Source organism: Stigmatopora argus, chromosome 10 (assembly GCF_051989625.1).
Source record: "Stigmatopora argus isolate UIUO_Sarg chromosome 10, RoL_Sarg_1.0, whole genome shotgun sequence".
In the NCBI taxonomy this organism is placed as follows: domain Eukaryota; kingdom Metazoa; phylum Chordata; class Actinopteri; order Syngnathiformes; family Syngnathidae; genus Stigmatopora; species Stigmatopora argus.
The window spans coordinates 3,408,974-3,436,188 of record NC_135396.1 but is presented as its reverse complement, the minus strand read 5'-3'; the positions used below and the strand labels follow the sequence as shown (position 1 = coordinate 3,436,188).

Below are 27,215 nucleotides of genomic sequence, written 5' to 3'. Positions count from 1 at the left end.
GCCGCATTGACGCCATCAAAAATAAAGACAACCCCCTCATAAATTGGAAAAATTGATTTTACTTGAATAGCCTGTGGTTTTTGAAATGTAAATGAACCAATCTAGTGCGATAAAACAACAAAATTGCAGTAAGTGTATGAACCATCAAAGTCTTCAGCATTCCCTCTAAAGATACTTGGCGCCATCTAGCGTTGTGAATGGGTATAACGTCTAGACCCCGTATGTAAGACGACCCACACTTTTTCAATGCAAAAAAAAACCTCTTATATTCGGGCCAATACAATAGCGATGTCATGTACCTAGAAAAAAAGGAAAAATCTACGTTATCTGTATGTTGGAGAAAGTTGCAGTACCACTTTTGACCACCGCATTGACAGGTTACTTTTTTTTCCTTTCTATCATCGATGAGTTGGGCCTTTTCCTTGTCAAAAGGGTGTCTTTGATCTACCACCTGTCTACCGACGGTTTATTTATAGCCACATTTTACGTCCTTCTGATGCCAAGCAGATAGTTCTGGAATTCTTATCGTCCGATTTACTTTTCGAGCAGAAATCGTGTTTTTCTCCCAGTGTTAGTGCCTTTTTTCACATAAAAAACGTATATTTAAATAATTCCAATAATCTGATTTAAACAAACCTATTTGCAGTGTGAATTTGATGAAAAGGCTACTTTTGACATCCCAAAGTGGCTCCAAAATGGTGTCCTAGCGCTAAAAAAAAGCAGCCTGGTCTCGAACGCCTAAAGCCTGAACGTCCGCTTCCATTTTTGTCACGTTCCTCATAGGATGCATTAGGTGTCACCTCGGCGCGGCAGTAGGAGCAGCGGGGGGGACTTTTTCTAGCCCTAGCAACGGCCATCTGATTGGTCTCTTTGCCTCGTCGGCCAAACGGTGATTGGTTGTTCATCTCGTGAGAAGGTTCATCCTGCAAGTGAGCCTGCTATCAGGCAGAAGGTAAGAAGAGACCGACGGTGGAAAATGGGCAGTTTAGCCGTTTTTGTCCAAAAAGTGTTTAAAAAAAAAATGCACCACAACACAAAACATTTTGTTGGTTTTAAAAATTATCAAAAGCTGAAGCTAATGGTACAAACAACAGTGACAGCCAATGTGTGTTTTTGTTCGGGAAAATTTAAACGTTTTTACGTGAATAAAGTAGATTAAGGCAATGTTTTTTTCCGGAGTTCATAGTTATTAATATTGTTGAAAACTATAATTAAGGGGGAAGGAAAACAATGGTAACATTAATGTAGTGGTTTTATTACTCCGTTTTTAAATGGTTATGTTGGTTAAGTATTGTTTAAACAAAAGAAGACCATTTTACGCATGCTAATGCTACAAACAATGCTAACACCGGAGGTATTTTTGTTTAATAATTAATAGCATAAAAAATGCGAAGTGAATTGGCGATAATCTAATTACTAAAGTATTTTTTTTTAATATTGTGTCAATTGTTTCATATTATTCAAACAAATCAAGAAAAATGAAGCTCACACATGCTAACAAGCAATGCTAACTCTAAAGCTCGTGTAAACTGTTATGTCAGTTATTACAGATTATTGAATCAAAAGACGACCCTTTTTACGCATGCTAAATGCTACAAAAATGCTAACACAAAATCCCCGAAATTTTGTTAGTCATTTTTTTTAACGTTGTGTCAGTTCTTACATATTTTTCAAACAAAGAAAAAGTGTACTTTCTTTCACATGCTAACATTTAAATCCCTGAGGTGTTTTACATTTTAAAACCATTGGCAAGTGCCTTCCTAAATTGGAAGAATTGAATGCCTTTAATCGTCATCATAACGGATGTCCAAAAATGACAGAGACCCAGAATAAGAACATTAAAAAAAAGAGTACTGGAAAGCTCTGTCATTTAAAATACACGTTGAGAGTGACTTGGCGATATATATAAAGTCAGGGGAGGCTATTTGTAGCATGATGAAAGGACTCGCGTGGCAGCCTTGCGGGAACTTTGGAGACTAAAAATAAATGCAAGCAGCTGTCCAAATAGTGTGGAGTAAGGGCGGCGGTGACATCATTCCTCCCGCCTGTCACCCCCTTTAAGGCACTGCCATTGACAGTGCTGGGCGTCCAGCAAATGAATCTGTAATAATGGGTGCTGTGATCAGAGCAATTTTTGGTTTGTATTCATTTTAATGGTAAGACTTTGCTTTTCGACATTTTTTTTAATTGTGTAAAAAAAAGACAGGAGAAATGGCGCGTTGATCATTCAGCCATCATTTTATTAGATTTATTTTATTGTCTCAATGATCATTGTAGCTAATATTCCGTTTTTTGTGCAACTGCTACATCAGGACTCACATTCAAGATATTTTTTGTCAATTGGGAAAACAGCGAGAAAAAGCAGAAAGGTATCAAAACAAACAAACAAACCCAATTTTATGTGGTCCAAACACGTTCATCAAAGCGCCAAAAAAAACATAACATAAATAATAAATACTGCAGTGTGTCATAATTGCCTTTTTTTGGTGACATTGAGTGAACAATGGTGAAATTCTAGCATCCTTTTTTGTCTTCTTTGTAGCTATTTTTATTCATTTGTTCTTTTTAATATAAATTAAATACACACATTGTATGCCACAAAAGCAAATCTTGGATTTTTTTTAAAACAATTACGAGTAGAGAAAATAATCCTTTTATAAAACAAATAAATTAGACAGAAGGCTGCATTTTTCTGTTTTCTCAGTCATATGAATATTTAACACCCACAATATACAGTAAGTGAATCAAGTCGAGCTACCGTATATAAATACATCACCAGCATGCACAATATTGAATAGTATCATATAGCATATTATTCTTCGTCATCATCATCATTGTATACACTGAAGAAACAGTATAGTAGTAGTAGTAGTAATAGTAGTAGTAGTTGTACGCAAGTGCATTTCATGAAATAAAACACAAAGCTGCATTGTCATTCATTTTTTTTCCTTTTTTTTCTTCTTTTTTTGGTAACATCCGCTTCTAAAAAATGGCGGGGGCGTAAACTAAGGTCTACTAGTTGAAGCATTTTTAAAAGCAGTATATGTATTTTTTGGGGGGCCAATTGAAGCCATTCATTGTTTAGGGATGTGACTAATTCCTGGATTTGAGCTTGCAACAATGAATGCAGTTGTTTTGTCACGTTAGCTGTGAGTTGCACATCCGAACATGTTTTTTTTTCCTTTCATAAAAATTGTTAGCGGAATTCAACGCGCACTTTTTGGCCTTGCACTACTTCCTGGAACAATTTGTTTCCGGAATCTACTTTCTTGAATCAAGCGGCGTTACGACAGATATTAATGACAATGACTTGCCCCGGGCTGCGACTACTTCCTGAAACCAACAACTGTCGCAATGCACAACGAATACATAGAATAAGAAAAGTACAATAAAAATGAAGCAGCGTGTCTGGATGACCCAGTTCTGAGTGCCATGTCGTCGATACTATTTGACGACGCGCTCCGATTGGCCGACGAGTGCTCTGGTTCGGCGCAAAGAAAATCAACAGCGTGGAGGCCCTTTCGCCCGATATATATATTTCTCTTGCTCTCTCTATTTATTTATATATTTATATTTGTAGACCTTTTCATAATGCGAGTAAACGATAAGTGCCAGAGTACTTCTGGGTGCCAGAAAAGTAGGGACGAGCTATTCTGAAAATGACAAAATTTAGAGGAGGAATGCCAGCCGGGCCTCATTAATGCAACACAACCTTTGGTTGGTAGAGAAAATTATTGGTTACCCTAAAAAATATATTTTTTACTAAAATTGCAGATTCAAGATACCCAGTCCCTGTTAGAGCAAAGCAGCCCCAGCTTCCAATTTTCATTGTTGGGTCTATAAAAATGGACTGAAATTTTGCTCAAGCCTGTTTTAGGTTTTTAATCGTATTGAAATACAATTCCAAAGTAGTGCCTATTTTATATTAATTTTTAGTACTTGTGATTCCTCTGACTGTGGTTTTTTCTTTTGTCGACAGAGGGAAACCGCCAATTTTGTCCAAGCGTGTCGTCCTTCAAACAAGAAAACAAAAGAGTCAACGGATCCCTAATGAAGTGAGAATTTGCCTTACATATCCATTTTTTTAAATGCATTTTTTTTATTTAATCGAGCCGACAATTGCAATTGAAATTTCCGCTACCGTTCCATCTCTCCACCCAAAAAAGTGACCTCGCCCATCTTTTCAAACCGAGTCCTTCCACCCTCGACCCGTCTCAATTTACGGCGAGAAGGCGTCGTAAGCTTTGGCAAACCCGGAAGTACGTCACGGCGAAAAGGTCTACTGGAACTCACGCTCACCTCTCGTTTCTTTTCTGGAAAGGCATGGAAAAATAAACAACGGCTGCTGCGCGAGTGGAGTCGGCAAAAAGCGGCTGCCAAAGTCCACCGGCCTCGTTTCTCTGGCCCAATTTTTCTTGATTTTTCTCTTTTTAAACTCGTCGTCGTCGTGGTCTGGGTGGTGGTCTCAACCTTCCCGGCCGGCGCTTTAATTGTTGCCCTCCCCGCCCTCGTCGTCCTGCTGGTCGCTCGTCCACAGAGTCAAGTTGTCGCGTAGCAGCTGCATGATGAGCGTGGAGTCTTTGTACGAGTCCTCGTTGAGGGTGTCCAGCTCGGCGATGGCGTCGTCGAAGGCCGTCTTGGCCAGGTGGCACGCCTGCTCCGGCGCGTTCTGGATCTCGTAGTAGAAGACGGAGTAGTTGAGGGCCAGGCCCAGCCGGATGGGGTGGGTGGGCTGCATGTGCTCCTTGCTGATCTCGTGCGCCTCGTTGTAGGCCTTCTCCGACGACTCCACCACGGCGGCGCGCTTCTCGCCCGTGGCCACCTCGGCCAGGTAGCGGTAGTAGTCGCCCTTCATCTTCAGGTAGAAGACTTTGCTCTCGTGCTGCGTGTCGCCGCAATTCTTGATCAGGAAGTTGTCCAGGAGGTTGAGCACGTCCTGGCACACCGCCTCCAGCTCCTTCTCGATCTTCTCCCGGTAGGCGCGCACCATCTCGATCTTTTTCTCGTTGCCGTCGGCCGACGTCTTCTGCTCGATGCTGGAGATGACGCGCCACGACGAGCGCCGGGCGCCCACCACGTTCTTGTAGGCCACCGACAGCAGGTTGCGTTCTTCGTTGGACAGCGCCTCGTTCAGCTCCGTCACCTGAGGGGGGAGAGGGAAACCCGGCGGGAACTGGTCAAGTCCACGTTGGTGCCGGCCAACAGCTTCAAATGGGCGGGTCCGACCGACGTCGCTCGGACGGCCATTTTGTGTCTGCTAACTCGGGCTAATGAATTAGCAAAACAATCAACTATTTTCATAGTCAAAGTGATCCTAATTGCTGTGTCTTCCTTTCCCAGGGCCCTTGGCCCCGCCCACAAATATAGTCAACGAAGAAGTTGTCAAAAGTAATTTGTAATTATTTTTCTATGTACGACGGCGCCAGAACGTCAATATGTTCATTTGCTGCCGTCCTTCACGGTTCCAACCGATTGGACATCTGATAGTAACAATAGAATTTGAATTCACAGGATGAAAAGAGCCATTCGATTGGACGTTGGTCATCACGCATCAAAGGAGGGCGACCTCGGGGTCGGGCGTCCATCGCCGTCATCGCCCATCCTGTTTTGCGGCCATTTCCATGGTAACGACACACTCACATTCAAAATACATCTGCACACATTTGGCAGGGTGCTCTGGGAAATTTCCATGGAATTAATGTTAAGTTAAAGATGTATGGGATAGTCATTTTTTGGACGTGGGGTGTGGGGGGGTGCATTGAGGTAGGGAGGGGCCGTTTTCAAATGACTGAGATGTTGTCATGAGCACTGCGGGCAGCTGCACTGTAAGTGAAAACCCTGTGCGTACACACCCTGACCTTAACCAAGGCTAAAATTGACTACTACTTTTTTTCTTTTGCCTTAACCAATGCAGTGAGAGCAGTCATTAACCCTTGACAAGCCAGTTAATGACTCAATATGTTGCCTTGTTACTTGACTTCCAAAAAAAATTGGAAAATCATTTTTTTTTTAATTATTTGAATTGTACATGTGTCTAAATTTGTGACTTATATGGCTTAAATATTGCCCATATACTGTTATGGGTTATTGTAAGTCACCTATAAAAAACAGTTTTTAAATTCTGTTTTAACACCGGAAAAGCCTGGCGGCCCGCCATGCTTATAAAGCACTGGGGAAGCCTGCAATTCCTTTTTTTCCAACTCTTTAAACATCTCATTGGCTCCCATTGACGGCGATAGGCGTTCAATCTACTTGACCTGAATTTTCATGAATGAGTTAGCCTATTTTTTTCCAATCCATTTAGACTCTCCCAGTCCAGATGGATTGGACGTCTATTGCAGTCAATAAATCGCTTTGAGCATCTGCAGTGAATATAATAAGAATAATAATAGTAATGATATAAATTGATGTCATTACTGCACATTCTTAACATGTGATTGAGTCATTCTTCAATCAAAATCTGCTGCACTAATCCAGTTTGACTCTCACTGACATGACACAGCAGTTTCTTCTACATTGAGAAATCTTATCTTATCATCATCGTCCTTATTGACTCCACTGCAATATGACAAAAGAATATTCCAGAAGGCTTCTCCTTCTTCCACAGCCTCCTACGTTTGCGTGGATGGAAGGAAAGAAAGAAAAAAGCCTCCCCACCCCCGGCCTGCATATTTCACATGGCTCTTATTTGCATTAAATCTCAAACCAGTCGGATTATGATGTATTTTCCAAGACAAAGGAAGAAGCGGTGCGGGTATGGGGGGGAACAAAAGGGCTTTGGGGGGGCTGCAGGGGCAACCTCACGTGCCCCCCGGTCACCCTTGGATGGGTGGCTTTGAATGGAATGGAGGCGTCATTTGGTTGAAAATGACTTTTAGTAATAATACTAATAATATCGGTGGATGGAGCACAGGCCCCGCCCAATTTGAGCATCCCTAGTAACCCGACTATTCACAAGAGGACAAGACAAAGGGAGTGGCTTTGACGTCATGTCAGCAAGAAGGCGCTGTAAATTGAAAAGAATGGCAAACGACTATCGGCGTGACGGACGGCGTGATTTAAAAGGCACTTACCGATTTCATGGCGGCCGCCATGTCGTCATACCTCTCAGCCTGCTCGGCCAGCCTGGCTTTCTGCACCAGCTGTTCGCGGTCGACCATCTTTGGGCAAACGGAGGGCTTTTAGTGCCGCTCTTTTAGGCTTAATTGGGTTTTTTTTTCAAAGGGGGTGGCGCTGTTGTCCGAGGGGGGGAGCCAGGGGGGGTGTTGAGGCCTCGGCGCCGCTCGCCTGGAGATTTGCTCTTATTTCAAAAATCTCAATTTGTAGTTTGGGTCAATTCGCAATGCGGTGAAAATCCGACGACAAGTGAACGCTGCAGCTGTTCTGCTCTTCTCGGGCTAAGCACTCACTCTCTCTCTCTCTCCCTTAGCTCACCCCCCTCCCTCCATCCCTCCATCCCTCCATCCCTCCCTCTCCATCGGTTGCGTCACCCTCCAGTAGAAAATTGAAAGCCCGTGCCAATGATGTAATACTAGTGGCTGCCCTGGCGCAAGGCCTTCTGGGTAATGGAGTTCAAGGAGAGTAGGGGTTGGGTGTGCCGTAATGGCTTTTGTAGATCTGAAAGGCTGACCTCGTGTGGTCAACGTGAAGAACTACACCCTCCATTCAAAATAAACTTTCATTTAATACGCTAGGAATTTTGCACATTCAAGTCAACCTATTGGACTTGTTTTTGAATAGAAAAGATTCAAATCATTGATGAAAAGTCATCTGAATTCAAATGGATTGCCATTTAGTGACAGACGCACACACGGGTGCTTCTTAGTCACTAAGATCACCTGTTAAAAAGGAAGCTTTGGCTTTTTCTAAGTGGGTCAAAGGTCACGGTGGTTTGAGGGTTCCATCCCAGGTGGCTCCTCACTGTGTGGAGTTTGCATGTTCACCCTGGGGTTGCCTTTACGGGTTTCCTCCGGGTACTCCGCTTTCCTCCCACCTCCGCAAAACATGTATGCTAGGCTAGCTAGTTAGCTAGTTGAAGACTCTAAATTGTCCTAAGGTATGCGTGTTTGGTTGCTCCTGTGCTCGTGCCTTGCGATTGGCTGGCCAACCGTTCAGGGTGTCCCCCAAAGTCAGCTGGAATAGGCTCCAGCACCCCCCGCCACCATTGTGAGGATAAGGATCATGGAAAATGAATGATCTGTAAGCCACAATTATAAAAACGCATGTACTTATGAAGGCAAAGTGGAAGAGAAGAGTGGTGGAAAATGCGCAATGTCGAGTTAGAGGTGAAGGCAAATTGGATTAGCGGTAACCGCCTCTTAACTTAGTTACCTAAAATGAGGATGAGGCAGAAGGCGAGGGCTGGTGGACCATCTGGAACCTAGATTCAAGACCGCCAACAGCTCTCCATGGACTCCGTCATGGAGCTGGACGTGCTGATCTATCCCGACGAAGTGCGGGTGGTCAGCCCCGAGGATCTGGGCCAATGGGAGTTGGAGACCGCCAGCCGGGCCTCGTCGCCGGGATCGGAGCCTCGGCTCTTCGTGGCGCTCTACCCGTACAATCCCGCCTCCATGTCGCCCAACCCGGACACGGCGGCCGAAGAGCTGCCCTTCGTGCCGGGCCAGATCATCAAGGTGAGACCACCGTCTTCCTTTGGGGGCCTGGACCCAAAATAACTTTTAGTTGGGATTTTTGCGCTAGGTGTTTGGCGACAAGGACGTGGACGGCTTCTATCACGGGGAATCCGGCGGCCTCTCGGGTTACGTGGCCAGTAATTTGGTGGCCGAAGTACCCGTGGACGACCACTACCTCAAACATCTGATCATGCGGCAGGGATTCATACCCGTAGATCAAACAGGTGAACTGAAAATTGCTCTCGTGTTATTGTTTGGGAGTTGGTTCATGGGTTTTGATCGTGAGTTACTTCATTTGTTCTTTAGGTTATAAGTCGTGCTCTTTTGTTTTGTTTGCATGTTGTTTCTCAGTTCTTTCACTTTAGGTGATTGCCATCTGTTCATTTCTTAGGGAAGTTGCACACAGTATTCAAGACTGTCCATTTTTGTCATTGATTTTAATTTATTCCTGCCACACTTTAGGTGTTTTTTTTTCCCTGGGCTACCATTTGTCAATTTGCTCATCCGTTATTGTGTTTTAATTGGAACATATGTGAATTTACGTTTGTTTTCTTATGTCCATTTTTCAATTCACTTCTTCTTTTTGTGGAAAGTTTGCGTCGTTTGTTTATTGATTCTTTTTGCTAATTTTCATTTCATCCGTCTGAAGGTTTTGTTGACTACATATTCCCCCCTGTTAGCTCATTTCCGCTACTTAATTCATTAGCCATTTAGCTTGTTTGCTAGTTAGCTAAATCGTACGTTAGTTTATTTGTTAGCTAATTTGTCAGCTTGCAAATCTTTTGGATGCCAATTTTTGGTTCATTTGTTAGTTCATTCAAATATCCGTTACTTTTCAGCTGTTTGACTTATTTAGCATTTTTGTACGACATTTTCGTGTTTTCTTTTGCGATTTCTCTTTTTAATGACTACGCTATGGCACCACCTACAGTACTGGAGTGTCATTTTTCCATTTTGCAGGAATGTCTTTAACTCCTGACGTGAGCGACGCCGTGTCCAGCGTTCCCGAAGATGTCGTGGTACGCCGCATGGTGGCCCTGTTCGACTACGACCCTTGGGAAAGTTCCCCCAATGCTGACAGCGAAGTAAGTAACAGCATAATGGACTTAAATTTTTTCTCCATCACTCCCATAATACATTTTATCTTTTTGTGTTTCCCGTTTCTCCTCAATTGCAGGTCGAAATCGGCTTTCGTTCAGGTGACATCATCTACGTGTTGGGTGACATGGACGCCGACGGCTTCTACTATGTGAGGGTTAATCACCTATTTTGTTCTTTTATTCGATATTTAGACCAATAAAATGTCTTTTCAGGGCGACCTGCAAGGACGCCGCGGGTTGGTGCCGTCCAACTTTCTGCAGCTGCTACCGTGGGATTGATTAGTGGGTTGTGGTCGTCAAAAAAACACGTTAAAGTCATATAAAAAGAAAAAAAATCAAAAATACACACAACACTTTACGTTACTTAAACAAAATACCTGACTGCAAAGGGTATTATGATAGCCTTATGAAGAACTTTTTGGTGTGTGCTTTTTACATATTTATACATTTTGTATTTTTTTGGACTCTTTTTACATTATGCAATACTTTTATGTATAGTCATAACATAACATTTTGTAGGATTATTTTAATTTGTACTTTATATACCGGACAGACGGGTGCACAGAATTTCTGTTTGTGTTAGGATCTATTTTTTTGCAATAGTAGTTGCAAAAATGTACACCACCAATTACTCAAAAAAATAGATTTATTTATATATATATATATATCTATATATATATATATAAATAAATATATATATATATATATATATATATATATATATATATATATATATATGATATCACGAAATGTACTCGTCATAAACAAAAACATTTTACATTTTTTCTGCTAACTGCAAATAGACCAAGTAAAATCAATGCATGTTTTATTTTGTATACATATGACTTTATTGGAAAAAAAATGCATGACCTTTCTTTTTTGAATGTTGACATTAAAAATATCGGCATCACAATGCCATCAACTGAAAATGAATAACACCCTTCATTTATGTTTAGGTTCATTTCAAGGACCTAATCCAATATTTTTAGCATCTTTAAAAACATTCATAGACTTAATATAAACATGAGTTATGGAAAAATATCACAATCATTTTTTTTAATAACTTTTGGACATGTTTATATGGCTTCATGGGATTCTAGGATATTTATATATATATTTATATGTATATATATCCTAGAATTCCATACTATATTTTACAAAGTTTACACATATCCTATTAAAACCTAAATTCAATACAAATGATAACCTGTTGCTTCTCAAAATATAATTAAAACATGCACTTTTTGTCATTCTGATCATGATATTTACACTTTTAAACAGAAATCCATGAGCTGAATTTTTAGCAATAAATAGTAACCCGAACATTACCCTGAATAATAACCACACAGAGCTTGTTGGGGGACTCTGACACATTTCAAATTCATTTCAAAACATTTTTCCAAACATACATTCATGCAATTTATCGTCAAACGATGCTTTCTTTTCTTCCTTTGTCGCCCACAGTGCAGTCATCCATAAAGTAGGAAACACTACACTGCGTTGACCTTTTTTTGCAGTGCTTTCTACTTTATGCTGAACAACACTGAACATTTAACAACTTGTAAATTCCTCCTTCTGGATTTGCCAGGCTTGAAAACCCTCTGGAAGCAGAAATTATATTTCCAGAAATAACTTTGCATGAAAATAAAATGAACTTACCGGCAGAAGTTTCGAGTCCTGACAAAGAAAGACAAGGAGAAGTGAGCATCCGCTTTTTATCGACTAGTGTGAGGCACGTGCTTCATACAGGAAGTGCTATTTTCCTTTCCGTTAAAATATTGTGGCTTTCATAAAAAGTGTCTTATTTATAGATGAAATGAAAATCCTTTTTTAAAAGTTATTTATAGTGAATTATCCAGGTAAATGCCAACTTGTTATCATGAGAACAATTTAAGGTTAAATAGGGATGGTTATTTTAAAAAATGGATATTTAAATTTTGCTAAAACTCGTTTGTCAAATTTTTTGTCAGATTTAACACTCAGGAAATTCTGTAAATAGACAAACAGGCCTTTGTTTTATTCTTAGCACCGCCACAGAATAACATAATATATTCACACTTTGCTACATTGACACTGCTATGCTAAAGCTAACATACGGTGGACGGTTTCGTCAAGCACTTGGGATTTAATTAATTTATTGAAAGCTTCGTATTATTTATCATCTGTGCCATTAAATCAGAATAATTTAAGGTTAGGCTTGAGCGGTGGGTTAAAAAAAAGAACGAAAGTTCACAGTGTGCCATAAAGAGCTGATGTGCAACGGCTAAGGCTAGCACTGAAAACCGTTAGCTCTCAGCTAAAAGTACTATGCTAAGTCAAGAAGTCAGAATATCTTTCTCTCTCTTTTTGTCATCAAATTGTTGGTAAGTGTGTTTAACGTTTCAGTCTGGCTGTGCTCATACCAGCAACATGTAAATATATTAAAATGTGGATACATGCAGCTTATATCAAAGGGAATGCGCTTTAGAAAAAAAAACTAATACCAAAAAAAAATGAAATTTGGGTGGTGCGGCTTATAATCAGGTACGTTGTGATGTAGTAGTTGACTCCAAACCATACCCAAGTTTGTGCATTTTTTAGTTATACTAATGATTTCTGAATTCTTATCTCACTTTGCAAAGGTTTTTATCGCACAATGTGAAAGTCTTTTTTTTTTGCAGATTAGTCGGCAGGAAGTGTTCACAACTCTCATATCTCAGCACCCTTATGAGAAGTCCAACATCAGTGTGAATTGTGTGTGTGTGTGTGTTGAACAAAATGCAGCTTTGTGTGCGTACTCGAACGTTGCAAAGAGGAACGTCGTCACGTTAACTACAACCACAAATTCAGAGAACAGGAAGTGAGTGACAGTAGAGTGGCACCTCACCTTTTTGGGGGGGGATTTTTTTTTTACAGTAAATGATCAGTGCTGTTGACGACAATAGATGTCTAATCTATTTGAATTTAGGCTGGCAGCGAATCATCGCTTCCCAATGTAAATTATTGTATTTTTTTAATGTTGTACTACTGTCAAGTTATATTCCAGTGAAAAAAGAACACATTTTTGTGGAGTTAGAAGAAAATGTCTTTGAAATTGATTCGCTAAGAATGTAATTGAGTCGAGGTACGAGCTGCGACTATATATAGTGTATATATACTGTATATATCTATATATATATATATCTATATATATATATATACTGTATATATATATATATATATATATATATATATATATATATATATATATATATATATATATATATGTATATATATATGGTGAGGAAACAGTACACATAGATCTCACTGACAGGATAGTAGGCAGTGGCTGTTATTTTGAAAAGCCTTCAACTTTCAGTCAGATGCTTTTATTGCAAAGCTAAAACAAGTGTTATCTTGAAAAAGTTTCACTTCTGTAAAATACTCCCTCGTTGTATTAAATAATACTCTATACCACTAATCACAAGTAAGCTCAACAAGGAGTGCTCAAAAGTTGATCAGCATGCTAAATATATAACTAAACTAAACTTTTGGACGTTTACATTACAATAGTAAGAGTACATACAATATAGAAATGGTAGTGGTTTCAGCATGGAACCTTGGGGTACACCCTTAATTCATTGGCTGCCATTGACATCCAGTCCATTTCAACTGTCTTTTCCCAACTTGATGTCCACTTAGTATTTGCCCTTCACAGGGAGTACAGCAGGAAGACCAAAGTGAGGACCACGGCGGGGGCGGGCGAAGTAGCCACGTGGCCTCCGGACCGATACACCCGCCTGCCGTTCAGGGGCTGCACGGCGCGGAACGTGTTCGCCATCGGCCTCCCGTCGGAGAAACGAAGCTGGGAGAAGGTGGACAGCTGACACGAGAACAAAAGTCAAAGAAGATGGAGTCATTTAAAAAAAAAGGTCAGATTAATAAATTAACTTGACTAGCCTTAGCAACTTATTTTTTTTAAGTACCCCGCCTGCTATCCGTGGTTGGCTGGGATAGGCTCCAGCACCCCCTGCGAAACTCGTGAGGATACGCAGTACTGAGGGTGAATGAATTCAGCCATAAATTGGTTCATTGACTGTTTTGTCCAAGTGATTTTTCAATCAATCAAAAGCCTTAATTGTCATCATACACAGCTGCGTATAACAAAATGGGTGGTGCTATTCCACAAAGTGCGTTTTCCCAGTAATAAAAACATAAATAAGTCATATAAAAAAATATAAAAAGTCACATCCTGGCAAGGTAAATTCTAAAATATTGCACAATCTAAGATATTGCACAATGTTTTTTTACTTAAATAAAATGAGACCCCCTCACGATAAAAATAATCCCCTAAAATAATAACTTTTTATTAGAAAAATTGAGTGCAAAAAATGTTTCAGCTTTCCTAGTTTAAATGTAGTAAGAAATGTCATGTTGAAGTGACTAACTAAACCTGAGAAGTGCAAAAAAAAACAAAAATGTAGGCATCACTGCAACTTATTGTGTAGGCCCATTCATTCTCATTCCAATTGGACTCACCTGTTGCCTACTGAGCGGTACGGCGTTTTCCAAGACGGTCCAAACGACAGATTGGGCGCAGTCCGGTGTGGTCAGGGAACCATGGTAACGGAAGTAATCTCTCAAATGACCGTGTGGGGGGAGGAACATTTGCAGGGAGATGCCATGAACAATTGTTTTGTTGGCTGCACGTAGGAAACGTCAACAAATGAAACACAGCCCGAGGCGACCACTAGAATGAGCTAACACCATTGTTATTGTCGATAAATACCGTTCAACCTATTATATAAACGTTGCTTTTTTTTTGGTGTACATTCAGGCATCTTATCGTCTCACAAATTGCACTTTGGCACGTTGCTAACTTGCACATGTGTATAATATCTAAATCATATCGAGAACACACTTACACTTTGGCACTTTACATGTGTCATATCATCTCATATCATGTTTAGCGTCGCCATGGAAACTTACAAGGTCGTGGGATTCTCTTCAGAGCCTTTAGGAGGGGTTCCAACTTTTTGTTGGCAGAATTGGATTCCTAGGAGAGAAGTTGAAAAGAACAGAATGCACAAATTTTCATTGGAAGTTCTCCTTTGCTTCGTTCAATACGGATCTCAACCAGTGACAAAGTATTTATATTTCTTAACGGAAAGACAGAACGTTTAGTTAAAAAGACTTGATGTGGTAGAGAAAATGAAAGATCGGGTAATAACTAAAAAAAAATTGGGTTTCCTCGTGTTATGTGTTTTTTTTACTATGGAGTACCACAAGGCTCTGTTCTAGAGCCATTTTAAATGCCTTAAACTTGTCATATTACATTTTAAAAAAATATTTTTTCTTTAAAAAAGGTCATTTTAAAAATGAAACAATTTCTGACTAAAATAAAACATCAGCATTGGTTTTCTAGCAAATGGTAAACACCTGGAAGAAGATGGCGAGAACAGCCAGGCCTTCTGGATCACTCGCGGCCTGCGACAAGGAATCGTATCCTTCCTTGATGTGCACAATGTGCATCTGCGGGTTGGGAGGAAACAAACACCAATCTGCATTAGAATTCTCTTTTTCTATTGTTTGGTAAATATTGTGCACATACTTCCATGGGATAAAGTTCGCCATCTATTGTGTGCTCAGAGCCTGGGCCGCCATCTTTGCCCCAGTGGAAGTGGAGTTGAAGTGCGGTGTACGCTGTCGACAGATTTCCTCCTTTGATTTGCATACCGGCAGGTAAATCCAGTTGCACTACGACAAGTACAAAAAAAAATTAGATAGATATTGCCTGAATTACTATACAGCGGTACCTCAAGATACAAGCTTAATGCGTTCCGTGACTGAGCTCGTATGTCGATTTTCTTGTAACTCAAACGAACGTTTCCCATAGAAATGAGCTAAAAACAAAATAATTCGTTCCAACCCTCTGAAAAAACACCAAAAACAGGATATTGGATTGGAAAAAACATTTTTATTTGTACTAATTTGCCATCTATTAACAAAGTAACAAATAACTAGTGGTTTAAAAGAGAGTGGGGGGTTCTTTTTGCATGGCAATGCGCTTGTAACATAACATAAACAAATTTAAATGAACTTGGATTACGATGCAGACACACTCAAAAATATATTTAATCTAACCTTACACTAAACTTAATTCTAATTTTATTTTAAGTTTGGATACCGTTCTTCTCCTGGGTTGGCTCTATTTGCCCCGCCTCCACCCTGACTTTCAGATGCAACCTATCGAGGTTTGTTTGCTTTTGTATTCCCTTCAAAATATTCCCAAAATGATGCACACAAATGTCCTTACAATAGGATAACGCACGACCACTTGTACTCCTCTCGTATTATCGAGGAAGCTCCGCCATTCTGCACTGACTAACGGGAAAAAAAACACAGAAAAAAATGCAACGCTCCGCCCAGTGCTCGTATATCAAAATTTGTCTCGTAACTCAAGATAAATATCTGCTCAAAATTTTACTCGTATCTCAAATTGCTCATATGTCGGGGCACTCGTATGTCGAGGTACCCCTGTATATGCTGTACGAGTTCCAAAAATGGCTTATTGACCACCAATGATTGAGTTCAGTCAATCAAACAGTACCTGTATGACCATTGTTGGAGAGGTTTCCATGAAAAGCGTGCCTATACCCCAGAAAGTGAAACGGCGCCAGCCTCTGGTCCGGTAACACTTTCCTGGTCACGATGTTGACGGGCGATTGCGATCTTCCATTACACTCTGGAAAACTCCTTCCCCATTGGTCGGGCCCTGGCAAAGAAATACCCTTGATAATGCTGCTTTTTCATATTTTTTTTTCTTCTTAGTAATTGTGCTCTTGAGTTTTACCTAAACAAGTGTCACTGCAAGACACTTGGGACTGGTAACACCAATCTAGACGTTAGAATTGACTTTTTTTAATTGACATGACATCATAAGAGTCTTTGGTGAGAAGTATTGAGATGTTCCTACCTTGCCCAGAGGCCAACTCCAGGAATGACACCAACAAAAATGTCCACATTGGCAATGTCCTGTTTTGGATATTATTTTTGGTCAAAAACGTCAGACGTCTTGTTTTTATAAACTCAGGACCATCGGTGTGGCCCCCGCCCACTTTGCTTTTATGACTAACCTTATGAGATAGGCAAACAATTACATGAGCAATAGATAAAAATATACAAGCTTTGGACTCAAAGAACATCCAAGTTGATCTGTTAGAACAGCCAATCTATGTTTGTTTTCCTTTATCTTCCATATTGCTACTGTTTTCTTGGAAATTACAGTTAGCTTTTCATTTTTACTTACACTGGATGTAAATGGAGTAGGCCTTTGTGATAAATAAAATTGATTATTTTGCCTACTATAACAATATTTTATATTAATTTAATGATAAAATAGATGAGTCAGGGTTTCCTCAAAATTGTTGAGCTCTTTGTTGATTAAAAAAAGCTATATAGTATACAGTATTTTTCTGCAAAGCAATATTGAATTTACACAATGTTTTTGTTTATTTATAGGCTCCAGCACCCCGTGACCTTGACAAGCATAATGGATGGATACACTTTTTCCTGTTAAATACTTGGTGAGAAAATTTAAAACATTTTTCCTGCAATTTTAAAACTTTTAATTATTTATTAGGTTCTCACTATTTTTGGTGGAGTGTTTACTTTGTTTGGTACCCCAAAAAAGAGAGAGAAAATTGGAATGGATTAAAAAATCTATATAGAGAGCTCTCTATATGCAAACCTAAATGCATATTTTACATCAAAATTGTAGTAAAAGTTCTCGTAAATATCACATTACAAAGCTAGATATCTGATGTATTCTGTAAAGCAATAGTAATGGCCATCGTCATTTGACGGCCATTTTGCGTCGGGGCCATTCGATGAACAGTGCATAATCGACAGCGGAGTGTGTAGTATTTCGAAATAGCTGTAAAGTTCTTTGAATTTATTTTTTAAAAAGCAGACATTTGACTGCATACTAAAAAGTTATTCAAACTTAATTTCAACATCAAGCCTTAAAAATAACAACGTCCATGTTTTTTTTTATATCAAGGCGTGGGCGTGGTTACTTGCGCGGTGCATTCAATTGTCTGGGAACGTCAAGCGTTGAAAGAAGTCGGGAAGTTATCTTTCCGTAATTATTTGGCAGTGTGCCGTATCTTTGCCAGAAGCAAGCCGAAATTGATGGAGCGCTGGCGGGGCAGAGTGGCTCTGGTCACCGGAGCCTCGGTCGGTATCGGGGCGGCCATTGCCAAAGAATTGGTCCGTTTCGGAATGACAGTGGTGGGCTGTGCCCGGGACGTGGATAAAATAAAGGTTGGCACCTACCATTTTTTTAATTAACTGTAACAATTTCACAAACAAGACAATTTGCCGTGAAAGCGTAACTGCGTCACGTGGAGTTTGCTAGTACACATGCTAACTTGCTACCACAAAAAGTTGGTGTATCTTCCAAACGAATTTAGTAATAAATCTCCAGTAGAACCTTGCTGGATTTGTTGTGTTTGGGTATATGTGTTGCTAGTACAGAAACCAGCATATGGTGGATATATTTGTGTGTTTAGTTCTTTTTGAGTCACTTTATTTAGCTGCCCGAAACGCCGTTATGAAAACTAGTTAAACTTATGAGCGTCCCTTGGACCTGTTCAATTATTGACTTTAACATTAAATTATTTACCTTTTAAACAAACAAAAATACATTGAGCTGTTGGACCAGTGTGGCTTGGAAAAAATGACAGATAATATCTAAAGTGTTGATGAAACTAATGTTTCAACCGAAAAATTGAAGATTTTGTAAAATTGCAATGCATCGTTAGAAAAAAAAAAGCTTCATACAGGATGATAAAAAATAAACCGGAATTTTTGAAGTGCGTATTGGCAAACGTGAGCAAGTGACAGCACCACTAGACTGACCTTGAGCAAGTAAACGTTAACAAAAATGATACATCTTGAGAATGCCGCAAACTGTTTAGCATCACAAGTCCCTAGTTTCATTGTAATAGTTTGACAACCCATGTCTGACAATGTCTCTCCCCCAGGCCGTAGCAGTCGAATGTCAGGGTGAAGGACTCCCGGGCGTCCTGGTGCCGTTCAAGTGCGACCTGACCCGCGAGGAGGACATCGTGTCCATGTTCAGCGCCATCAAAATCCAGCACAAAGGCGTGGACGTGTGCATCAATAACGCAGGGTTGGCCCACCCGGAGCCCCTGCTGAGCGGCAAGACTTCTGGCTGGAGGAACATGCTGGATGTACGTTGGATCGCCACCTGCTTAATGCATTTGTGTCATTTGGTGTCATTTCCATGCAGGTCAATATCCTTGGCTTGTCTATATGCTCGCGAGAGGCTTATCAGTCTATGAAAGAAAGAAATGTGGACGATGGGCACATTATCAACATCAACAGGTAACGCCACCGTTTAATCAGTCGCAAACATTTGCCGCTATGATGCTAACTGACTTCAGACTTTTTCCCCATTGTTCAAATTTTTGTGAATACACAATAACGAGTAGCATTTGACAAAATACAGTACAGGTCATTCATTTATTTTTCATAATGAATCAATAAGTGACCTATTTTGCCACAGCATGGCCGGTCATCGCATGGTTCCGAACTCCAACGTCCACTTCTACAGCGCCACCAAGTTTGCCGTGACGGCACTGACCGAGGCCTTGAGGCAGGAACTGCTTGAGGCCAAGACCCAAATAAGAGCCTCGGTACCATTCGCCTGTGCAATATATATATATATATATATATATATATATATATATATATATATATTTATTTTGCCTCTTCTGTAGTGTCATTTGAGTTTCTTGTCTTTTGTTAGTGTATATCTCCCGGTCTGGTGGAGACTGAATTCACTCTTCGGCTCAACAACGGCGACGCTGAAAAAGCAGCTGCCGCTTACTCCAGATTTAAGGTAACGTTATTTTTATTTGTATTTTTGTAACATTTTTTATTTCAACTGGGAAGGCCAGGCTGTGAATGATCACATTTCATACTGATGGCGATATGAGTCGTTTTATGTTACGATAGAAATATACGCCGCAATATACAGTATATAGACGCCGGAATTCCTAGAATGCCTTCTGGGGAGGTTTGGTAAAAATTATTAATGTGATTTTCTGGGTACAGAGACATCTACCGGCTGTTATTCATCATTGTTTTTGGAACTGCCCTTTAGTCATTCAAGTGAATTGTATTGAATGCCTTTATTGTCGTTATTCAAGTACAATGTGTCGACATTTTTGATATATTGTTAAATTGAGGGATTTAGTTAAATGCGGCATCAAATTTTAACCCGGTTGTTCCATTTGCAGCCACTGACAGCCAAAGATGTTGCCGAAGCCGTCACTTATGTCCTCAGCGCCCCTCCACACGTGCAGGTGCGCTCAACCTTTGACCTTTGGAGAATAATTTAAGGTGATAAATAATCAGATGTGTCATCTTTTTTTGTCGTTTCTAGATCGGAGATGTTCAGATGCGACCCGTGCAACAGTCGTTTTAGCCCTCCTACTTCGTCTCAAGCTAAAAGGTCTTGATTTTTTTAGATCGTCTTTTTAGCCTCATTCGGGATCACGCTAAACGTAAATAGCATCTCAACATATACAGTAGTAGAAGCAAAAAGGATCTTCCCCCGTCTTTAGATAAGTGACTGATGAGCGCAGGAAATTTCTGCAAGCCTATCTTTATTAATGACACGCGTTGATGACTTTATGAGGTTTCCTTTAAGAAAGAAAGGGTCCAGTGGACTTTGTTAGCATTGATAAGCTGAGAAAAAGTGAGTGAATGCACAGCAAATTCATATTTGTAGCGCTTATTATCATTAAAAGTGCTCGCCACAATCTACTCTTGAAATATTACTTTCTTCAAAATATGCTATCAGGTCTGGAAGATATTTATTGTAGAGAAGTGGGTATAGAAGTAGAAATTTACACACCCTTTGTCGATAAATTCTCGGCGTTTTCTGATGCCTTCGCCAATGTAAAAGTGGTCACCATTTACTTATTTGATGTCACTACACCACACCGGCCATTATTTAAAAGTTGTGCCAAAATGTTACAATTTCATCTTAGTAAAAAAATAAGGGTATTATAATACTGATATTTTAGTTATATGAATGTTACTTTATTGATTTAGCATAATCTACCTACCTGTGTGAAGCTGTCCAAATTCAATTGTAAGGTAAGTACCGCATTTTTCGGACAATAAGTCTTTTTTTAAAAACTGTAGCCTACAACAGAATTTAGATAGAAATGGACATTCATTTTAGATCAATAAAATAAGCCAAACGGTAGCTTCCGATATGTTACAAAGTCCCTCTAAATTTCCACTAGATGTCACTAGGGTAAGGGCCAAAATAATTGGTAACGACATCAATCCTGAATGCATTTTCTGGAAACAAATCCTTGGCTTCATTCCATCAAATATTAGGCTTAATTATACGAGTGTGTCTTTCTCTTACACAATAAAAAAAACAATATGCATCCACTCCATGAGTAAATGCTGAGTAGGAAAATCATCCAATGAACACTGTCTCTTATTGCAAAAGGCAATTAAACACATCAATCAATTTCCATATGGCTCAACACAATGCTTGAGTGCTGAACCCTGCTAACGAGTTCACAAATCGTCAAGGCCTCCGTATTCATTCTGTCACAAAGGCTCAATAGACATTTTTCGGAATGCCGGAATTGGCAGAATTTTGTTACAGTGCATGAATATTATACTTTGTTTCCGTCAAACCGCCCGCCTCTGTTCCTTCAGCGTGCCGAAGCTGCTTTAAATCCTTGGCCGTCTTCCAAAAAGTACTCCCAGACTCGATTGTTTTCCACTCTCCGACCTTTTATCGCCGTCGATCGGCGGACGAAAAGACAGACGGATGCTTCGTGCGCATTAAGTCGGAAGCCAGCATGTGAAAGTCAGCTGAGCGACGGGATTTGGCGTATTTGGCGGGATGTTAGGAGGCGAAAGTAATGCGATAAAGCTGTTCGGAGAATGTGACCTCGTCTGAAAATCACCGAGGGTTGCGAGCGCGAGGTCAGAGTCCGGCTGGAACAAAAGAGCCCAGTGGGTTCAAATTGTCTTGCGTCGTCTGCGTTCGTTTACTGGGAAGAAATGCGCTTAGAGCCAAGAGTAGTAATGGGCTTTGTGTCCTGAGTAGTTCTCTAGTCCTAATTTCAATGATTTCATGCAGCCAATCAAAGGCCCTTTCATAGGTCATAGGGTTGGACAATTTCATCTCAGCGGAAAAAAATGGTTTGGACCAGATGTAGCTAAAACATAAAAAAATAAAATTAATATCCAAATTAACTAGGAAGACCTAACAAAACCTTAACGTCAATTTCCAGAACTAAACCGAAAAACGAAAACCAGAGCAGAAACATCAGATGTACTTTATTCACGTCACCTATCACACCAGATCCTCGCGTTACAATCTCATTGGATTTGTTCATCTCCTTGATGTGAACTATCGAAGTCGGATTTAAAGTCCCGCAATCAGCAAAGCTAGCTAAACAGCAAGTGTCAGCGATTTAACGGACAGGGCTGCTTTTCTTCTCTTCTTCCAGGCAAATTGCTCTCTGACTCTCTTCATTGACCACTGCATGGCACTGGAGTTTGGCGTAGCAGATACCCGGGGTGTCGAATGTTCGTTTCTGTCCGTTGTCGCTACGGGTGTCGATGTCAGACCTGGAAATTCCGGAATAGAAAGTTCTCTGGGTGGCGTATATTTCTTCTCTGACTTCTTGGCATTGTTTCGTTTCATGGCACTTGGTGTAGTAGTTGTTGTCTTTACATTCTTCTGTCTTCCTTCACTGGACTTGTGTCTCTTCACAATGCTCACCTTGGAAAGGCTAGCTGCAATCGTGAGAGGAGTTTGAGAGAGCTCCGTGATTGTTCCTGATGTTGTGTTCTGGGTCGTTAGATTGAGTCGCGCTTTCCTCTTTTTTTTCCTAGACTTGTTGTCTCGTTGAGGATAGACCTTCTCACCGGGGTCTCGTTCGGGCTGTGACGTCGAGATGAAAGTGGCACTCGGGTTAGAAGTGGTTTGGACCGGTATTTGAGAGAAGCTCTTGGTGGCTGTGGACGTGGCGGTGGTAGGTCTAAGAAATTTCGGGAACTGCTCAGGTTGTTGTTGTGACGCCGGAGTGACTTGAAGGACGCTTTGGATTTTGGTGAAGTGGACTGCAGGTGTCGGGGTCTCCGACGCACCTACACCTGGGAGCTGTTGTTCAGATTGTGGGTCCAAGATTGAAGGGTTGGCGCCAGTGACTGCAGGTTGACGAACCCTGTGAGCTAGCGCAATCGCCTTACCTGGCCGCTGACATTTGCGTTGCGACTTTATGATGGGACCAAGGTTTTTGGCGGTCTCAAATAAGGGTTGAGTCTCCGTTGCTTTGGCCTTTCTTCGTCGCTTCGTTTTTGGAGAACTTGCTTTTTCTCGTGTCCGAGGAGATGGGACACAGAGGTTGTTGTTCAAATCTAGCACCGGTTGAAACATCTCTTTGTGAAGGTTGTTGGGGATTGAAGTGACGCTGAGGTTCTTGGTTAAGTTGATCTTGGGTTGAGGGATCTCCTCAACGGAAGTGACAAGTAGCCTTTCCTTTCTCATGTTCTTTGGTTTTTGGATTTTTGAGATGGACCCAAAACCAGGACTGTTTTTTTCTACCGTAAATGGATTTGTGGCACCTGGGCTGTGAATCAATTCCACCTCGCGATGTGGTATCTCCTTGCCAGATTGATTTTTTGCCATCAGAATTGTAGGACTGGAAGAGACACTTAGCTTGTAGGGCTCAACCGCAAGTTGAGGTATCTCCTCAACAGAAGTGATGAGTACTTTCTCCTTGCCTGTTTTCTGGATTTTGGATAAAGACTTAATAGGGGTTGTGGTTTCTCCTGCTGTCAAGGTTTTCTTGCTCTTCTTTGGTTGCCTGTTTTTCAAGGGAGATCCAGCAGGAGGTCCGGTCAGAAGATACTTGGCGGTCTCCATCAATGGACCATCCTTCATGACCACATGGGAAGGTTTGGACCGAGCCTCACTCTGTCCTTGTGTCTTTTGATGGCCAACTTTACCCTTTCTTCTCCTCTTCTTCTTTTTATCGACTCCATCTTTCACCTTCTTCTCCGAGGTTTGCGACTCTTTGTCCGTGTCGGCGCTAGATGGGGAGGAGACGGTGGCGAGCACCTTGTTGAGGTCCTCCTCGCCGCGGCCTTTCCCTTCGGAAGAAGCCCTCGTCACCTCCTCGACGATCTCTTCGCCGCCGTAGTCGTACGGGACCGCCTCCTTCACCACGGCGATGGGCACCTTCTCGTATTGCTTGCATCTGCCATGGATGGGAGGAGAATGACTTTTTTTGGTTGTGGCCTGGCGAAAAGTCCCAATCGGAGGTAAAGACACTTACACGCCGTACCAGTGGCGATCGGTACACTGCTCCTCGTAGAGCAGATCGAAGCAAGGTGCGCCGATCACGTTGAAGAATACCTGGCCGACCATCCTGGAGGACGTGTTGTTGACTCGGCGGAGGCAATTTTTCAACCTGTGGTACGGAAGTGCATCTCAATCCATTGTGTGTTGTCGCATGGTGTGTGTGTGTGTGTGTCGGTTTTCTACTCACGCCTCGTCACAGTCGCAGTGACAGATGGAGTGCAACTTGAAATTGGTGTAGCCGTATTTTGTGGAAAAGGCGTGGATGACGTGAGGACAGTGGTCGTGCGTGCGGCAGCAGCTATCCGTCTTCTCAAACCTTCCTAGAGATTGCAAGTACAGTAATCCCTCGATTATCACGATTTCACTGCTTTGTGATTTTTTTCTGCTATTAATTATTATTATTATTTTTAAATGTGAAAATCCATGCTGGAACTCGTAAGTGGAAGCTACTCTTGCTACTAGGACTCAGCACTGAATGATTTTTTTTTAATAGGCATGACCTTAGTTAGCGATTTTTCAAAAGATATTTTAACCCCTAAAGATAATTTTGTTACAAAACATGTCAGAACTGCCAGGTGGCTCTTTTGCTGTTTGTCATTGCACAAAACCCAAATGCAAAAATAAAAATTTAAAACAGAAACACTAGAGGGCGATGTATTTTGAGGTCATTTTTAGGCTTAGCTTGATAGCAAATTTATGAATGAGGAAGTTTCAACCACCAACATCGCTCAATCTTCATGTCATGAGAGAAACTCAGGTTCTGACGGATATCAGTATAGTCACTCTTTTTTGTCCCGCCCCCAAGAGGGCTAATGTAGCTAATAAAAATTTACTACTACAAATTCATGACTAAATTGCTCTCAATCCTTCCACATATAATCAGACGCATCGTCAAACATATTTTCTGTATTAAGAAAGCACCCACAAAAAGGAATTATGCACTTGATGTTTTTTTATTCTATTTTTTTTAGGGTTAGTTTGCTTGTAAATCTTTAACATGAAGATTTTCAGGGTTTATCAACCCTTATTCTGCCTGTATTTTTGCTGAATAGAAAACCAACCCAATCTCACCTAACTGGTCGTAATTGTCCGCCATGTTTCCAGCTCCACACCACAGCGTCCCGGGATACGTGAAGCCCCTCTTGACTCTCCTCAGCATCTCCTCGGACCCCCTCCTCTTGGCCTCCCCCGCACCCACAAAAGGCAGCACGCCCCGCTCCGACCGGCGCTCCTCCACCGTCGGCGCGGCGACGGCGGCACGCACCGCCTCTCTGTCCAGGTAAGACACGACCACCAAGACGAGCCACCACATGGCCAAGGGCAGGGGTAAAGTGGCGGGGTGGGGGCCCTCGCCGCTCGGCTCCACCCGGGGGCTTTTTAGGCCTACGTGCGCCCTCCCACTCGGGTGGTCTGATGATTATTACCTTGACTACACGAGGAGGAGTTTACTGCAAATAAAATCGATTCAATACGGAGCCGGATGCAAACGTGTCGAGGGGCCGGGCCCGGGAGGGTGGGGGGTTAAATCCTTGAATGCGCTGACAGATGACCGTGAGTAACCTACCAAGCTCCCCCTCCCGCATCTCAGAATGCGCTGCCCCTAATACTACTACTACTAGCGAGCATTTGGGTCGAGACGTGCAGAAGGAGGAGGTCAAGTCAGAGTGATAAAAGGATTGTTTACCCTTTTGCTCGCCAAAACAATATATCGTTTTACAACCGAAGCAGGGTTGTCTTTTAATCGTTGTTCCACACGGAACTCCAAGTTATAGTAAACTGACTTGCTTGATAACCTTTCTACACCATTTCTACAGAAATGGTACGTTCTAGTCCGGGGATTTTGTTGGGATTTATTTGGGGTCACGGAACCCTTCAAAAGGGAAATTGTTGTCCAACTGCTTGAAGTTGAAATGGTTCGAATACATTCAGGAATGAGGGCAAATATGTTAAATACGTATGTCTTATGGTTGGGATTTCTATTAGTGACAAAAGATAACATTTGGAAAGCGGGCATCCCCCAAGGTGTCATCCTGTAGATTTGATTGTCCAATCGCTGGTCTGGGAACCCTTTTGAAACTCACAACCCACAAATGGGGACTTGATCAAATGACTTTTTCTACTAAACCCTTCCTTCAAAGTGACAATTTACGTTGGGAACGAAGAAGCGTGGAGGTTTCTTGCTTCGCCATGGAAACTAGCATGAAGCGTCCGTGAGCGCCATTTGAATGCAGAGGCAAATAGGCGGGGGGGTCGTGGATTGTGGAATGCGGAGGAAGCAAGTCAGATCATCCCGTGGAGAGCAGACCAGAGCAGAACCCCGAAACAGCTTGTACCCCAAAGCATCGTTTCATCCTTTGCGAGGGACCGCTTTACTTTGCTGAGTGCGCTAAAAGAAAAGGCTCTTGTCAGCTTTTCAGTCACAAGGTTGCTCTTAGCCGGTCAGGCACGGGCACGGGCGCAGGCCTCTCCTCCAAGCACACCAATCGGATTGGAGGAAGGCGGAGAGAAATGATGTCAAATGGTCAGAGGCGACGCGCCACTTCATCATGTAGGAGGAGGTGGTTGGGGAGGGGAGCTAGACTGGGGAAAGTCGTCGGCCTACTTTGGGAAATTGCAATCCTGCCTTCTAAAGGACAACGTGGCAAAGCGCCTTGGCGTGGGAAGGGAAATGGACTGTGCGCGTTGTCACAAGAAGGAAGAGATGTTTAAAAAAAAAAACAAGGGGTGGAATTTTGTCATTTTTGATCTGTCAAAATAATTTTAGAGGTAGTTTTTTTTCCAATTTTATTTTCTAAGGGTTCTCTAGAAAAATGTGTCATTTGAACACACTTTGTTTTTCAGGACAATTTTCTTTAAGGGCAAAAGTGACATTTTTAATTATATTCTTTTGAAATGGGAGAAAGATGTATAGACACAAAATTTTAGCTAGAAAAATATTTTGGCTATTTTAATTTTAATTTGCTTCCCAAACAAATCATATTTAAATTGTCTTTCATATCTGTTTTTATTTCCAATAACTTTTATTTTACATTTTGATTGTTTATTTTAGACAATAGTATATATTTAGCTTCTATCTAGCTTATT

The 27,215-nt window shown here is 41.3% G+C and overlaps 5 protein-coding genes across 6 annotated transcripts; 2 read left to right on the top strand and 3 right to left on the bottom strand.

Annotated features, from left to right (window-relative positions):
- Window positions 1-2,218: 2,218 nt before the first annotated feature.
- Window positions 2,219-7,420, bottom strand: ywhag2 (3-monooxygenase/tryptophan 5-monooxygenase activation protein, gamma polypeptide 2). Its single transcript, XM_077611345.1, has 2 exons — window positions 7,074-7,420; window positions 2,219-5,143 (listed from the first exon to the last, which is right to left on the bottom strand). Exons 1-2 carry the CDS (start codon window positions 7,158-7,160, stop codon window positions 4,487-4,489), a joined length of 744 nt encoding a protein of 247 aa, XP_077467471.1. The 5' UTR covers window positions 7,161-7,420; the 3' UTR covers window positions 2,219-4,486.
- LOC144083464 (RIMS-binding protein 2) lies at window positions 5,532-10,377 on the top strand. Of its 2 annotated transcripts, XM_077611348.1 has the most exons (6): window positions 5,532-5,624; window positions 7,498-8,636; window positions 8,704-8,860; window positions 9,597-9,721; window positions 9,814-9,885; window positions 9,950-10,377. In XM_077611348.1, exons 2-6 carry the CDS (start codon window positions 8,409-8,411, stop codon window positions 10,013-10,015), a joined length of 648 nt encoding a protein of 215 aa, XP_077467474.1. In that variant the 5' UTR covers window positions 5,532-5,624; window positions 7,498-8,408; the 3' UTR covers window positions 10,016-10,377. The 2 variants fall into 2 exon arrangements, with proteins under 2 accessions (XP_077467474.1, XP_077467473.1); XM_077611347.1 differs by lacking the exon at window positions 5,532-5,624 and having other exon boundaries at window positions 7,448-8,636.
- A 2,769-nt stretch (window positions 10,378-13,146) lies between these two features.
- ca4b (carbonic anhydrase IV b) lies at window positions 13,147-16,719 on the bottom strand. The gene is made up of 8 exons (XM_077611613.1): window positions 16,671-16,719; window positions 16,548-16,592; window positions 16,305-16,469; window positions 15,306-15,451; window positions 15,134-15,226; window positions 14,684-14,750; window positions 14,234-14,397; window positions 13,147-13,577 (listed from the first exon to the last, which is right to left on the bottom strand). The coding sequence occupies exons 1-8, from the start codon at window positions 16,717-16,719 to the stop codon at window positions 13,407-13,409; spliced, it is 900 nt and encodes a 299-aa protein (XP_077467739.1). The 3' UTR covers window positions 13,147-13,406.
- A 1,050-nt stretch (window positions 16,720-17,769) lies between these two features.
- LOC144083950 (dehydrogenase/reductase SDR family member 11-like) lies at window positions 17,770-20,551 on the top strand. Its single transcript, XM_077612165.1, has 7 exons — window positions 17,770-18,019; window positions 18,742-18,951; window positions 19,011-19,105; window positions 19,287-19,416; window positions 19,530-19,622; window positions 20,023-20,088; window positions 20,169-20,551. Exons 1-7 carry the CDS (start codon window positions 17,888-17,890, stop codon window positions 20,208-20,210), a joined length of 768 nt encoding a protein of 255 aa, XP_077468291.1. The 5' UTR covers window positions 17,770-17,887; the 3' UTR covers window positions 20,211-20,551.
- A 1,537-nt stretch (window positions 20,552-22,088) lies between these two features.
- Window positions 22,089-25,604, bottom strand: proca1 (protein interacting with cyclin A1). Its single transcript, XM_077612157.1, has 4 exons — window positions 25,203-25,604; window positions 24,319-24,451; window positions 24,106-24,240; window positions 22,089-24,027 (listed from the first exon to the last, which is right to left on the bottom strand). The coding sequence occupies exons 1-4, from the start codon at window positions 25,441-25,443 to the stop codon at window positions 22,215-22,217; spliced, it is 2,322 nt and encodes a 773-aa protein (XP_077468283.1). The 5' UTR covers window positions 25,444-25,604; the 3' UTR covers window positions 22,089-22,214.
- Window positions 25,605-27,215: the final 1,611 nt, after the last annotated feature.